Raw genomic sequence first — 14,310 nt, forward strand, 5'->3', positions numbered from 1 at the left:
ATTGTCCACTTTCAACATTTGTACAATAAAGTAACAAGCATAATGAGAAAAAGACGAAATTTCGCAACTAAATGCGTCGATACTTCATTACTTAGGCGCAGGCTAAAATTAGTGAGTAAAGAAAATAACTTGTAATTTTGGAGGCCCAGGTGGCCATGAGTTGCATTGTTAAAATAACATGTCGATGTGTGGGACATGGTTGAAATGACATGATCACCACTATTAAGAATAGCAGGTTAAATCAAACCCAAAACTTCTGTTACTTGCTACTAACTTTGCAAAATAAATACACGTTTGACAAAATTTTGCCAATATTCTGATCCCTGGCAATGCATGTGAACTGCATTCTTCCGTATCTCTGTTACGCACAGGCAGAATACCGAAAGCATTAGCACGGTAGATGTGTTTATGATCACTGAAAAAAATCAGTAAACATTGACTTTGATATTTGCAAAATAATTTAATGATCAATGAAATTGTATCGCAACTTTTCGTCGATTCAAACGCTTCATTCATCGTTAAATTTGAAAGAATTCAAACCAGACCATGTTAATAAACCTAACAATAAAATTGTTGGTGTTATCAAGCATGTAGGCTGGTTAATTTTTTAATTAACTTTCAAAGTCGGCTCAAAGTCGAAGATTAAATTGTCAAAGTACGTTTACATGGAAATTATACCGAGGGTGTCGTACACCGCAACACTGCAAAGGAAATTAGCAAGTTAATGCATAGGACCCCGGGGGGTACTCCCAGAAACGTTGGGTGGGGTGTGCGGCCCACTTCCCAAAACTCGTACCCTATTCATGACCCAAATCTGCGATTTTTGCTACCCTATTTATGACCTGGCCAAAAATTCGATACCCTAGTTATGACCGTTACGGCTGGCACAGTTGCCCTAAACATAAATTACGATGGGCTTTTCTTGACGCTCTTATTGATAATGATGAAAAAGTAGCTTCTTCCAAGAAACATATCCAATTCAAAACTAGAGTGCCATACCCTATTTAAGACGAAAATGGCCAAAATCTATACCCTATTTATGACCAAAACGGCTGAAAAACCCTACCCTTTGCGGCCGCACATACCTCTATGGCCCATTTAAGTTAAGGGAGTAACCCCCCGGGCATAGGACTCTGTAGCTGGTAAAATCCATTGCTAGGGCGGAAAATAGTGAAAAAGAAGGAAATAATTGGAACGGAAACGATGGAACGACTTCCAACAAGTAGTCAAAGCAATCGGTAGGTTTTATAATAGAATTCACAACCATTTGGACTACATTACCTATTTTAACTAATGAAGCTGGCTAAGTTCAAATATGACCAGAAACCTGAAAGATTTAATGCTGATTATCTTCAACCGAAAAGCAAATCAGGCAAACCGCATGTTTGGAGAATTGCGTATTACGTGGGTGTACATTTAATTCAAGATTCTTAACTAATTATCGAGTTGAAAAATTGTCTAATATCACGTCAAAAAACACCACAAACACTCGCACAATGTCTCCCTCGATTTATACTGGGTTTCTCGTTTTTGGGGTCTCGGCAAAGAAAATCACCAATACTTTAATGGCGTCAACGCAGAGTTATATGGTATCATATGGAATTATAGTATTACAATTTTGAAGTAATTTTGCCAAAGTTGTATTATTCTGTTAGCCCATTTATTGCACTTGTCCAAAAAAAATTAAAGGTTTTGCGTACAGAATTATGTTACTATTGTATATTTCATTTTTAAAACAGTGCATTTTAAAGTGTTGGTATATGCTCTTTTATATAACAGAGACTCGTTTTCAGAAAATTCAAGTTCTTCTGATTTCGACTGCCCTAGCGTAAACATTACACTAAACTGCAAACTAATTCAAATGACTGGCGCAATTTGTAGTTCTGCCCGATGAAGGGAGGGCTGGTAAAAAATTGATTGAAAATGTTAGGTATGGTCTGTGGAAACAGTATCGATACGCCTTATAACGTGACTTGAAAACTTTGCTTGCTCTTGCCTTGAGACAAATTTAAACTAATTAAGCTCCACGGATGATTTTTGTTATTAGCATGATTAACGACGAAACTGTACATCTTCCACGTTTCCCTTTTAAAATAAACAAACAAACGAACGAAACACGAAAAAAACAAAAACAAAGAAAAAACAAAGAAAAGCAAAAAAAAAACAAAACAAAAAAAAAGCGAAGCGAAGCCAATTTGTGCTCAACTCTCTCTATATATTTTTCTATTGTACTTATCTTGGTCATTCTATTTGTACGAGAAGAGTTGTACAATTTTTTATCGATACAAAATATGCGAGGATTGCAATAAATATGTACAACACTTTTTTGGTGTACATCATTCAAAGGGAGCTAGCTATAAATTAAAATTACAATTAATGACAATAAAACAAGAATCCGGAATATCGTTCTAATGATTAAAGAAAATCCATCGCGATTGCTCAGAGGATAACTTGTTAAATTTGACTTATGTCAGTTTTCCCGATCTCCAGTTCTGCTATCTAAGGACTCAGCTCACTGACTTGGACGCAGTGTTACGTCTTGCAGCACCTGCTCAAACCTGCCAGTGCATGTTTGTCCGACGGTTACAATTGGCTTATATATATAATTAATTATCAAACAATTTTCTCTGTTATAATGATGAAAGCGAGTCTTGCCAAATAACAGCTCAAGAGAAAGCTACAAACTAATAATATACAAACGCACAAACAGACATAAAGTTAGAGAAAATCTAGTTGATTCAGGTAGTCCTGTCGATCACTTATTTTTTTCTTTCCCTTTGTACAGAATTAAAATAATCTTCAGTTTGGTAAACAGTATGATTATACTGATTAACAAGAGAATAGATGGACTTGTGGCAAATGAATTTAAGTCATTTAGGCCATTGTCGATTTTACGTGTATTGCTAAACTTAAACACATGCAAAGAGGACTACCGTGACCGTATGTTGATAACTCTTTTTCATCCCTCCTCTCCTTCCGGTGAATTGCAGTTGCAGGTGTAACTTCATTCTCAAAAATACAAAAACAGGCAAGGGCTGGTAAAATATAATGCTATAGTTTTTTTTTTCGAACTTGTTATTCAATTCACTAAAAGCAGCAAAACACAATTACGATGAAAGAACATTTTTTTGACACAGATTTATTAATGCACGTTTGCAAAGTTTGCAATTGGAATTGCACTTAAAAAAATGATCTTAAATCTTTTCGAAGAAACTATTGCTCTGTTGTATTTTCATTTCAGCCGGCTGTCATCTATAAGTTAGTGTCAAAAAGAATATGCTTTTGTACATGTATTCAGTGTTGGCGTAACGAACTGCGCTATCTCCGGGATAGTGATTTATCCTTTGGATAGCGTTACCCACCCTTTGAACTACTGGGGCCTTGAGGTTTTCAGTTGATCGACCAAGAAAACGGATAACTATTCGGCCCGGAGTTGCATGCTGAACACCGTCGATCAATTTGGAGGAAACAAACCCTCTGTACAATGGGACTTAAGCTCGTAAACAATGAAAAATTTGGGAAAATAGCCTAAGTAAAGACCTAACTTTTTTAGATATGATGACATCGTTAACAGCAACGATGGAATCGATAAACAAAACCATACAATAAAAAACTTTACCTGATCACACTGGACACAGAATCGTGTGTTTATTAGACCCTATTACTCGGGCAGTTAGCTTTCTAATCTCGTGTCACTGATAACGTGGGTATTTGGCTCATGTCTATGGCTTTTAGTATCTTTATTTCGTCCACAGCAAATTTCTTCATTCTAACGGAGCTCAGTCTACTTTTCTATTTTTTTCAAAGCATAACTTTTCAACCAATCCCAACTCTCGTATAACCGAGCTGAGTTATTAGTACAAAATCAAGACTGTGACAGTGTGGTATTACGTTTACGGCACGAAATTTTAGTGCGAAATGCGATAAAGTGTTTAAAGTTTTCAAAAAAGCACTGTTAGTACGGATTATGCAATTTGGCTCTGTAAACTCGAGCTGTAGCTTCTGGAAGAACGAAACATTTGACATATCTACCCATTACAGGCACTTGTTCTCGATTATCACATCTGTGCATATTTTGCAGCTACAGGGCTCATCAGCACTCGCTTTGCAGTGACAAAATCTCTTCTGGAACTTTGCTTCCCTTTTGTAACCACGACCACAACACATAAAGGTGCAATCATCTTCCTTGTGAGTGTTCCGTTGGCACTGTCGACCGCGTGTTCCTGGAATGCTGTATTGATCTTGACGGTAGCAGTAAGACGGGGATTGGCTGAAGTAAACAAGAGACGACTTCTTTGGTTTTTTGCTTTTAGGTCGACCATGGTTCCTCGAGCTCCCAACGGTTCTTAGATAATATGACTTTTTTCTATCTCTTTTTGTGGCAATGACCCTGGTAGCTTTGTAATACTTTGCTTTGATAATACGGCTGATCTTTTGAAGTGGTGGTAAAATAAGTTGACAGGACTTTATTCTTCCTGATGTGCCCACGGTGCATTTGACAAGTCTATTTTCTTTCAATACCTGTTCAAAAAGGAAAAGGGATATTTCACAAAACTGATTGAACCAATTTGCCAGCGGACGCTCATCAGTAAGGAAATCCTCCTGCCCAGGACAATTGCTTTTGTTATTAGATGACTGAGCATGGCATACGTGCAGCTCTTCCGTTTTACTCACTTAGACACAGGTAAGGTTGAAGTTTTCCGGGAGCTGGTGTTTCTATAAACTCGCTTACTATCTTGCAATGGAAAAATAAAACACCAAATAAATGGAAAAATAAAACACCAAGATATATTATGAGCTAAAAAGGGGAAAAATAGTGAATGATTCTCAATCACATAGAAAAGCGATCTAGTGTCATCATGAAACAAGACTGAAAAACATTTCCTACATAACTGGTGAATTAGTTGCATAACTGTGTTTACCTCGAGTCCCACTCTGACATTTTGCTTCATTATTGTATTTATCTCACTGTTGTTGCCTCTTCCGCTCAACATGAACCGCTCAGCTGAGTAAGTTCCAAAACGAATATTTACACTGCAACCTCGCCATTTTAAGGATTGACCATGAAAGGGTCTTTTAGCTCCCTCGCAACTGCATTCCGTTACATCTTTTGATGTACAGGCCTTCGCTATGCTTAACGCTATTGCGGCTGAAAGTAATGCAGTAGTAAAAGCGGCTTCTTTAGTTCCATCTGGGGAGAAAAATAATTTAAATATGCAGGCATTAATTCGGCTGAGAGTGTTCTTCGATTTGCTAATGGCCTATTCACACAATCCAAGCATGTCATTTTTGCGATGCTGTGTGAAGAGGCTAGGTTAAATTAGCGTATAAAAGGGATAGACGTCCTTAAGGCGAAACACTCCTGAAGAACCAAACTAATAAAAATTTAGAAACAACAGGCGCTATTCAATGGAAAAACTCTGGTTTGAATTTCCGGAAATTTCCAGCGACAAATGGGATAGCATTTTCCAGAATTTCCGGGAAAAAAAGAGAACCTCGCGAGGTGTACCCAAATTTTCCGAAATTTCTGCCGGAAATTTTCCTTCCATTTGATTTTCCTCCAGGAATTTCCGGAATTTTCGGTTGAATGGTTCGCTTATCGGAAATTCAACAATTTCAAATTCAGGTAATTTCGGAACAACTTGTCCCCGTTAAGAAATGTTTGAAATATTTGATTGAATAGAAAGCTTCCTACTACAAAGATAACGACAACGACAACAAAACAGAAAGATCTGCCAGCAAATAAATTAGATTATTTGCATCACGAAAATTTTTACGTCGTAGAGAGAAACCTCGTGAAACTAAAAATGATTAGAAAATTCCATTGGCATCACGATTGCCACTAAAACATGACCTGTTTGGCGGGCCTAATTTCGTCTGGAACAGGTTCATTATGTTAAAAAGGCTCATGCGAAATTTCCCAAGAGAAATTGACAAAAGAAAAGCAGCTTAGTTCTTAACGCGACAATAGCCACTTTGTTCAAAGAACTAGTGTAAATAAACAGGGGGACTTCTGGGCCTCCATCTTGGTTTTGTAGCCGTCTCATTGCGAAGTGTGACTGGAAATGTATATGGCAATCGTTGCTAGCATCATGGATTACATTTTGCCTCTTGAGCATGCAACTATTGCGTAGTCATCACGTTAGATATGAATTGACCCCAAACATGTGTTTCTAGTGACATGTGTTTCTAGTGAAAGTTCTTGCTCTTTGGGTGAAAAAGTGATTGAAAGAAATATTGACCTAAAAAAACTTTCAAATATTTGGGTGCAAAAGCCCTAATGAGCTATACCTTCTCTGTAAAATTTCCACCCCTCGAACGAACACACGACCGCAACAAAATGAAGATTTTTACCCCATATGCTTTGAAGCTCCTAACGTGATCATTGGCCTGATTATGTGCAATTACTGTTGATTTAAACTAATTTCCCCAGACAGTAAAACTCTGGTCTTTGGGCTATGATCCCAACCTAATTGTATTTGTCAACCTAGCCCTCCTACACAGCCAAAATAACTCCTTAATAACCTTTTAGCTGTCTACAATAACAAACGTTGGAGTTAACAATAACAAGATACTGTTGTTTTCGACAAAACCCACACTGTTTTGATATTGCTGCCTACCCGGTGCTCGCCGTACAAGATTCTTCCGGTCAAGCAAGCTGCAGTTCCATCTATTCCATTGAAATTCTCGTTCGCATTCTTGCAATCCTTTCTCGATTCCTTTCTTTATTGCAGTTTGAAGTCCAGGGACTCTAAGGCAAAGTTTTCTTTGACTAGAAGTGAGTCCTGGAGCTTTCAGACACCATGGATTAATACGAGCTGGCCTCTTTGCTGTGCTGTCGCTGCTGTGAGTAACAACAAAATACGCGTTAATTCGTGACTTCGTCGGGTAGATTCTCCTTTGTTATGCTCCGTTGGCCAACATACTTTCCGTGTCATTATGGAGCCCTGAGCTAAATATGGTTTCCCACCATGAACCATAATTCCCGTGATCTTCCATCAGTTGTTCTATTTCCACCCCAATCAAAGGAGGGCTTACGTTTGGAAGGACACTTAGCTTTTTCACAAATACAATAATAAGCATTTGATTTACCTCGATCAACTTCAGGTTGAAATTAGCTAAATTTAAAGTAAGGGATTGATTCAGGAGCAAAAAGCATTTAAAAATGCATTCATATGTTAAGCATGAATTTAACCCCCAGATTGCTAGACTTTTCTGAGTCGAAAAAACATGATTACATTTCTGTCGACGAAATCCTCCTGAATAGACATTCTGCTGTCCGAGTGAGCACGAACTTTGGGTCTGCGGACAAACTGTTTTGCTTTTGAACCTTTAAGAAACATCATTGTCTAGAGTAAATCTTGTAAACACTGGCACTATTGAGTTTGGACTAAGTATGTCTTCAAAAAAGTGGCCGTAGCTGTAAATGTGCATTGTTCCCCCTAAGCCAACAAGTTGACCTGGTGATCATGTAATTAACGAGTCGACAAAATCTCAAGTCTCGATAGTGTTTAGGTCAAGCATATATAGATTCTTAAACAAATTATCACTGTCAGTTTCATTATCTTGCCCTTTCTTGTGAATTTCTCGACAGCGTTGACAGATTTGGCTGAATCAATTTTGCCACTCTCGCACTCAAACAACCAATTTCGCTACAACGTGTCTTTTGTGCTGAAAGAACCACTTTCAAAGCAGCTGGTTTCGCTTAAATGGAGACATATCCACAATCATGAGGATTAAAGGCTGAGTCAATCATCCGTATACATGCATGTACTTATTTGTCTGTGATGCTGAGTAACGTCGGCCGTGTTGCCTGAAATGCCATTTTCAAAATTTCACCTAGATAGCTGAGGACAAGGTGTCTCTGTGTTGACAACTAGGCTCTCAAATTAGCACTCCTCGAAAGACGCACATTCCGCTCACTTCTACACTAATTTTGCCACGCAAAGTGAATCAGTTTCGATTAATCTTGACAAGACTTAACCTAATTTACAAAATCCGGAAAGAGACTATTCTTCTTGTGCTTCAATTGGTCCTTGAAGAAAAACGTCTTTGGGTGAATTTTTAATGAAAATCCTAATGGGTGAAAATCTTTTCGGATTTTCATGTCATGAGATACAACTTGCACTCACCCATCATTCTCAAAGTCGAACTGACGACTCACCTCCAAAGCAAAAATACAAACACGATCACCTCCACGAGCAGCTTCATCGTGTTTCTTCCAGCCCTTCACTGTTATGGCTTGCACCTTTGAAGATCGAGAGACACAGGTCGTTTATGGTAATGCTGATCCGTTGCTGCAGCGAGTATTACTAACCTGTCTTGGGAAACAAGAGTCTTATACACAGCTTGACAAAGAGAAAATCTGAATTCCACGACTTTTTAGGGAATGTTTCGAATTCCTGGTCGTATTTTGTCGTGGAATAAGAAAAACGACTTACAATTCTTAACAATACCAAGTTGTCTGAGGTAGTGTTTTCCTCGGAATTAATGATAAGTTGGCTGCAGTTGGCAAAGCCTCCGTTGCTTCTCGGCTGATCCGCATTTGTTTACCCAGACAGGGCTCAAAGAAGATATTGTCTTTTTTCGGATTACATGGCACGGCGAAGAAGGCCCAGTACAAATCTGTTTATTTACCTACAAAGGCAGCCCTTTTACAAAATCGACCCAAGTAAGCTTATACTAGACAGCACTACAGGCGCTAACCTTGCACGGCGAGAAGACGCCTTAGAACATTCCTGAAAATACCTTACCCGCTGTTCATTACGGTACTGTTTTCATGGTTTAAATTTGCTTTCCTACTTTTAACCAAATTAACCATGTTAAGAATCCTATCGAGTTTTCGTAGTTTTCACAATTTGCTTAAAATGATACTTTGTTAAAGACCGTTAAACTCGAAAAACATCCGTGATAAATGACTTTAATATCAACCAACACAGAAAGGTTGTAATGGTGCCCCCTGCCCCCCCTCACCCTCCCGAAAAGAAAAAAAACTGGTCACCTCTCCTGAAAAAAAATCACGAGGAAACAAGTGTACTGATAAAGTTTAAGTCACTTAATTTGCTTGAAGTTAGGTCTCACTAAGTAAAATATTAAACCGCTTTTAGAATTTTTATCCAGGGGCGAATAGCTTAGAAAGACCTTTGCTTAGAAAGACCCTCGCTTAGCTGCATATGTCAGAAGAGATTAGTCTTGTGTTTCTCTTGGGAACGTAATCAAAGACGTTTATAAATAATGAATAATGATTGCAACACATCGAATACGTGATGTTTGATGTTTTTTTATTGTGTGCTAATCCCTTCTTTCGTGATAACTATATATTATGTATGACCTGTCTAAGCTGCAATGGCTACCGAGAATTGAATGAAACAATGTTTATATCCTGGTTTTATGTTACTTTTATAATGAATCGAAAGCGATGACAAGTCATGCGGAAGATCACGGATGCACGGCTTTTCATTCAGTAGAGATTTGATTAATTTGTTTCTGTCGTTGTCGACATTGTTTAATATCGTTATTGTAGTCGCAATCTTGCTGTTTCACGTTGCATTTTCACGATGACAGTCTTTCGTATATAATGTAAAATAAAGTAAATACAGGTCGTATAAATTTAATTTCATAATTAAGTAAAAAAAAAATTGGAATATGGATCTGTGCAGAAGGATCAAGCTAAAATAAAAGGAGGTGGCTAATGGTAAACAGTCTACATCAGGACCTTGGTTTTCATCGCACACATTTTAAGACTGCCGTATTTAGGGCGTCAATTCAATCAGCAGATTTTCGATCCGTTTCGGGTCAGTGTATTAGACTACAATGCAAGCCAAATAAGCATGCTAATCAATAGTTCTAAAGTATTAGATAATGTAAAGGCCGAGTATTGTTTCTCAGTTTTATTTGATGAAGTCATAGCAAATAGTTTTTGTACGATTTCTAGCACAGTAAACATAAAATCAAAGAATTGAATCTCCTGACTAAGTCTTTGCTCCGCTTCGGTTTGAGACATTTCATGAGCGCGGGCTTTTTAATCAAATCACATTAATATTAAATTGCTATTAAATTACTAAATTGCTATTATTTATCTAGTGCGTTTTCAGTTTTAAAAAATGACTCGCAGGGGTAATACGTCTTATCTCTCTGCGTCTACACGTAGTGGTGAGAAAAAAATTGGAAACATCAGCTGCTTCGACAAGCATCTTTTCTGTTATCAAAATTCTCGATGTCGAATTCTACAGTCGCTAAAAAAAACAAGATTAAACCTAAATGTCCAGTACTCAGGCTCCTAACAATGCTAAATAAATATAGTTTTGAAGCTTTTTTCTAACTTGGGTTTCCTAGATTATTCAGCTTACCCATCAGGTATATCAGCTGTACACAGTGCCAACATTGAAAACAACTTGGAGAAGGCGTGCCGGCTGACAAGACGAACTGCTATGACGTCAGAAACTACAGTCCGAGGCTACTCAGTGCTGCTGTGAGCGCCCATTCACCGTGGTAAGACTAAACCCTCTGATCTAAGCGGCTGTAACCTCATTTTCGCATTTGAACAACCTTCTCAGTTCCGTTCGAACATCCTTCTTGAGTAGGGCGTACACAAGAAAATTAACAGCGCAGTTTACATGAACCATAAGTATGGAAGCGATGCTTAAATTTAAAGATGGAGAACATAGTTTGAAATTTGAACAGAGGGATACATATATGTTAATAAAATAGCAAGCTACAAACAGTGATATGATTGCCCCTAGAATTTTAGCAGAGAGACGTTCTTGCTCGTTTCTGTAAGCTATGCGAGAGGACGTGTTGAACGATAACTGCGCTCTTAGAGATGCTACGTGTCGAGAATGCCTCCGAATGATTATCAAAATCTTTACGTAAATCACCAAGAGCAGAAGGCAAGAGAACACTCCAAACCATAAATCTATTACGACTCCATAATAGGTATCCACTTTGGCCTTTAAATCATCATCATACAACCATGAAAGGCGAATGGATGTAGCGAGCAGTGATGTGATCCATGGTAAAGATATCACGATTAGCGTTCGCTTGGTTGTCATACGAGTTATATACTCAAAAGGGCACACGATGGCATTATAGCGGTCGTAGGTCATTGCCCACAAGTTTAAAGTCGATGCGTACAACAAGAAGTTGTAGAAGAAAAGTTCAAGGCGCCAGTCGCACCTCGCCCAGTAGGAGCAGGTTAATCCAGTTGGTGTGATTGCGAGCCCAACACAAAAGTCTGATACGGCGAGAGATAACACAAACCAGTTACAAGTCACTTGAAGACTCTTCCTTGCCGTTATTAAGAAAATAACAAATCCATTGCCCAAAACGGTGACGACGGAGATAATTATCCTTAAAGACCAGTACCATGTTATCTGGGGTTCAAGTGAAAAGTGTTTTTGTAATGGTTGGCTCGTTATTGCCGTAGTGTTATTCATCGCACTTGAAATTGTTATCAGTGTTCATGCAAGCAACTTTCAGATTCAGTTCTCCCGTTGCTTATTCTTCTTCTTTTGTGCCGTTTCCTTTTTGCTTGAAAGCAGTTATATTATGATAGAGCCTCCACCAAAATATATGAAGGCCAACATGAAATATCGATTCTTTTAAGAGAGTCCATTCACAAAGTAGCGGGACACGGAAAAACTGAATTCAACAGAATACACACCACTCAGCCTTCGTCTTTTTCTATCCTATTTTTAACTGAGCAAGTTTTCAACACCGTCAATTGTTCCAGCGTCTGTCTGGTTCAAGCCTTCCACAGATAATCTTATATCGAGCAATAAATGACAATTTTCGTGAGTAAATAATATCGACGACACATTCAAACTATTGTGCAAGCTTGTTAAAGCATCAATTTAACTTACCTGTTTTGAGTATCGTGTCCACCCCAAAAAAGCGAGTAATCTCCCCGAGTAGGCATGAAAAGGATCAGAATGGCGCGCAGTATTTTTTCCAATTAAACTCGTCGACAATAGGTTGCATTAAAGAACAATTTACTGCGAAGTTCCTCTTCTGAAATAAGATTGTGGTAATTTGCATGAAGACGAGCAGAGTAATAAGACACTGAACTAAAATGTTTACTTTTTGTATAAATTGCGTCTATGAACAAAAAGCTAATTAAAGAGTAAAAAATATTAATTGTAAAAAAAAAAAAATAATAAAAATAATAATAATAATAATAAAGAAAAACTCAGAACGACGACGACAACAGCATAAAAACTGAAATGCTTTCCAGGTTACAATGGGAGGCAACAGTTGCTACTTAGCATGCTTTTGAATCGTACACAGGCTAAAGGAAAAAAAAAACGACTTACTATTTCTCAAATGCTGAAGAAGTGGAGACTGTTTTGCAGCATTTGTTTGCTTTATGAAGAAGGAGTCATGAGGGGGCCCAAAACACTTAGCAAATATGATATATTATTATGCTTCTTTCCGTCATTTAGACGTCAGCCTTTTCCAATGTCAGTAAATTCGACATGACGAATTAAAATTGATGTTTATATTTATTTTAGAAAGCTTAAAATAAAAAGGTAATAAAATGAAAGCAAGGCACTAAGTACAATAGAAAAAATACACTAAACCTGTCGAAGTCGTTACATTGAATTATCAAACCTAAATCGTCTTCGCCTAAATGTTATTATGGTCATATACTGTTTAATAATATCCTATAGATAAAGATTTTATACCCCTCATTACCTGCTTTATTCCAACGAAGTCTCACATAATTACTGGGAGGGCAACTTTTATGTTGATAACTTCATGGAGTTTATGGCTGGTGTCAAGTTCACAGGCGACAAATGACGATTAGGGATCGAATATGAAAAGTCTAAATTGCTTTATTGCTTTCTTCCTTAATTAATCATTTCCAGTGGTTAATTTTATTTACAATTATTATTTGGTATTATTCCACTCCTTATAATTATTATTATTATTATTATTTTTATTATTATTATTATTATCATCATTATTATTATTATATGACGGAGAAAATTACTTCATTGTGCATTGACTGATGAGAGCAGTTCAATTTATCGTTAATTTATAATTTCGCGTTAGCCCAAATTATTGCAAGCGCGTTTGTAACTTTCTCATTCAGATAATAAATGAGTAATCGTATGAAAACTCTAAGAATTAAGGATTTACACTACCCGTGATATTTGAAAACTCTTTCAAATTGCACTCGCTTTAAGGCTCGTGCAGTTGTGGGAGAACTTCAAAAAATCGGCTCGTGGTGTAAGTCCGGAATTGCTCTCCCATACATACGATAGCCCACACTAATTTTTGAACGTACTGTAGAATTTTTTTCCGGTAAAAAATAAATTATTGTTCTTGCTGTAATTTTAGTAACAATAATAACAAAAGCAATAACAACATAACAGACACGAAAGCCTTCATACCAGTCTTCCAGTCTGCCTGATGGAGTGAGAAGTGCGCAAACAACAAGAGCACTAATGTCAACAACAACAACAACAAAACAAACGGGCGAAATAAAAAAACAAACAAACAAAAAAGACCTGAATGGGGTAGCAACGCTGTTTGATTTTTCCTCGTATAAGTTTCTTTGTACATTGATAATATCAGCAGATCATCCAGGGAAAACTCCAGTATTGTGACTTACGTTGATTGTGGTTGTTTTTATAAATGCAAATAAAACAATTTCCGTGAAAATAATTGAGTCTGTTACAAGTACTCCTTATTTATATCTGTTTTGCCTATTTTGCATTTTTTTTCAAGATGTTCTGCTTTCGATTATTCCCATACCGCTTCAGTTGTGTGTTTTAGGTGCCGCACGGTTTGATTACATGTTAACATGAATACTTAAAGCATGTCTTGTTCGGCATGTTTTAAGCGAATCAAAAAATAGTAATATATAACGTTAACCGGATCAGAAGGTGGCTAAAGCGGCCAATCAGTCTTTATTCTTCAGGTCAAAGAAACATTAATTAAAATTTAATGAAAGCAATTTTGTATTTAACGGAAAAAAGCTTTTGGTTTGTTCCCTTTCCGTTCAAATAGTCTTGACAGCTAAAAATGTGTAAAGTGCTACGTTTAATTTAACTGAATATGCTTCACTGCAGGCAGCTGTCTGGAGTAATAACAACATGTTTACTGCATGCTGGATTATTATATTTCTGGCTAATATTCTTCACGCTGAATATTTGTAAAAAATAGTCAAAAAGCCAAAGTTCATTCTTGGACTGGATAGACTGTCAGTTGCAGGTGAGTGAATAAGAGAGATTGTCAAGACTAGTGCTGCTTTAGAAAGTCCTTACCGGTCGATAGCAGTCTACTCATGTATTCAGTATTGTCTTC

At 37.3% G+C, this 14,310-nt stretch overlaps 2 protein-coding genes across 5 annotated transcripts; both read right to left on the reverse strand.

Moving 5' to 3' along the window:
* Positions 1-3,614: 3,614 nt before the first annotated feature.
* LOC110066499 (protein Wnt-7b-like) lies at positions 3,615-8,963 on the reverse strand. Of its 4 annotated transcripts, none has more exons than XM_020773730.2 (5): positions 8,442-8,963; positions 8,165-8,317; positions 6,621-6,844; positions 4,923-5,191; positions 3,615-4,521 (listed from the first exon to the last, which is right to left on the reverse strand). In XM_020773730.2, the coding sequence occupies exons 2-5, from the start codon at positions 8,209-8,211 to the stop codon at positions 4,036-4,038; spliced, it is 1,026 nt and encodes a 341-aa protein (XP_020629389.2). In that variant the 5' UTR covers positions 8,212-8,317; positions 8,442-8,963; the 3' UTR covers positions 3,615-4,035. The 4 variants fall into 4 exon arrangements, with proteins under 4 accessions (XP_020629389.2, XP_020629388.2, XP_089153113.1 ...); XM_020773729.2 differs by having other exon boundaries at positions 8,165-8,321; XM_089296987.1 differs by having other exon boundaries at positions 6,621-6,841; positions 8,165-8,963.
* Positions 8,964-9,260: 297 nt separating this feature from the next.
* Positions 9,261-12,840, reverse strand: LOC110066410 (octopamine receptor beta-2R-like). Its single transcript, XM_020773639.2, has 2 exons — positions 11,862-12,840; positions 9,261-11,763 (listed from the first exon to the last, which is right to left on the reverse strand). The coding sequence occupies exon 2, from the start codon at positions 11,433-11,435 to the stop codon at positions 10,512-10,514; it is 924 nt and encodes a 307-aa protein (XP_020629298.2). The 5' UTR covers positions 11,436-11,763; positions 11,862-12,840; the 3' UTR covers positions 9,261-10,511.
* Positions 12,841-14,310: the final 1,470 nt, after the last annotated feature.

Source organism: Orbicella faveolata, unplaced genomic scaffold (assembly GCF_042242905.1).
Source record: "Orbicella faveolata isolate gen_17 unplaced genomic scaffold, um_ofav_v1 contig_1, whole genome shotgun sequence".
NCBI classification, from domain to species: Eukaryota; Metazoa; Cnidaria; class Anthozoa; order Scleractinia; family Merulinidae; genus Orbicella; species Orbicella faveolata.

What these genes read in the sequence shown, in the direction of transcription:
- LOC110066499 (XM_020773730.2), bottom strand. Translation starts at nt 8,211, where the DNA reads ATGAAGCTGCTCGTGGAGGTGATCGTGTTTGTATTTTTGCTTTGGAG. An exon ending in TCTTGTACGGCGAGCACCGG is followed by an intron (nt 5,192 to 6,620) that starts GTAGGCAGCAAT and finishes TTTTCTCCCCAG; the next exon opens with ATGGAACTAAAGAAGCCGCT. An exon ending in ATGTCAGAGTGGGACTCGAG is followed by an intron (nt 4,522 to 4,922) that starts GTAAACACAGTT and finishes CTTTTTGAACAG; the next exon opens with GTATTGAAAGAAAATAGACT.
- LOC110066410 (XM_020773639.2), bottom strand. Translation starts at nt 11,435, where the DNA reads ATGAATAACACTACGGCAATAACGAGCCAACCATTACAAAAACACTTT.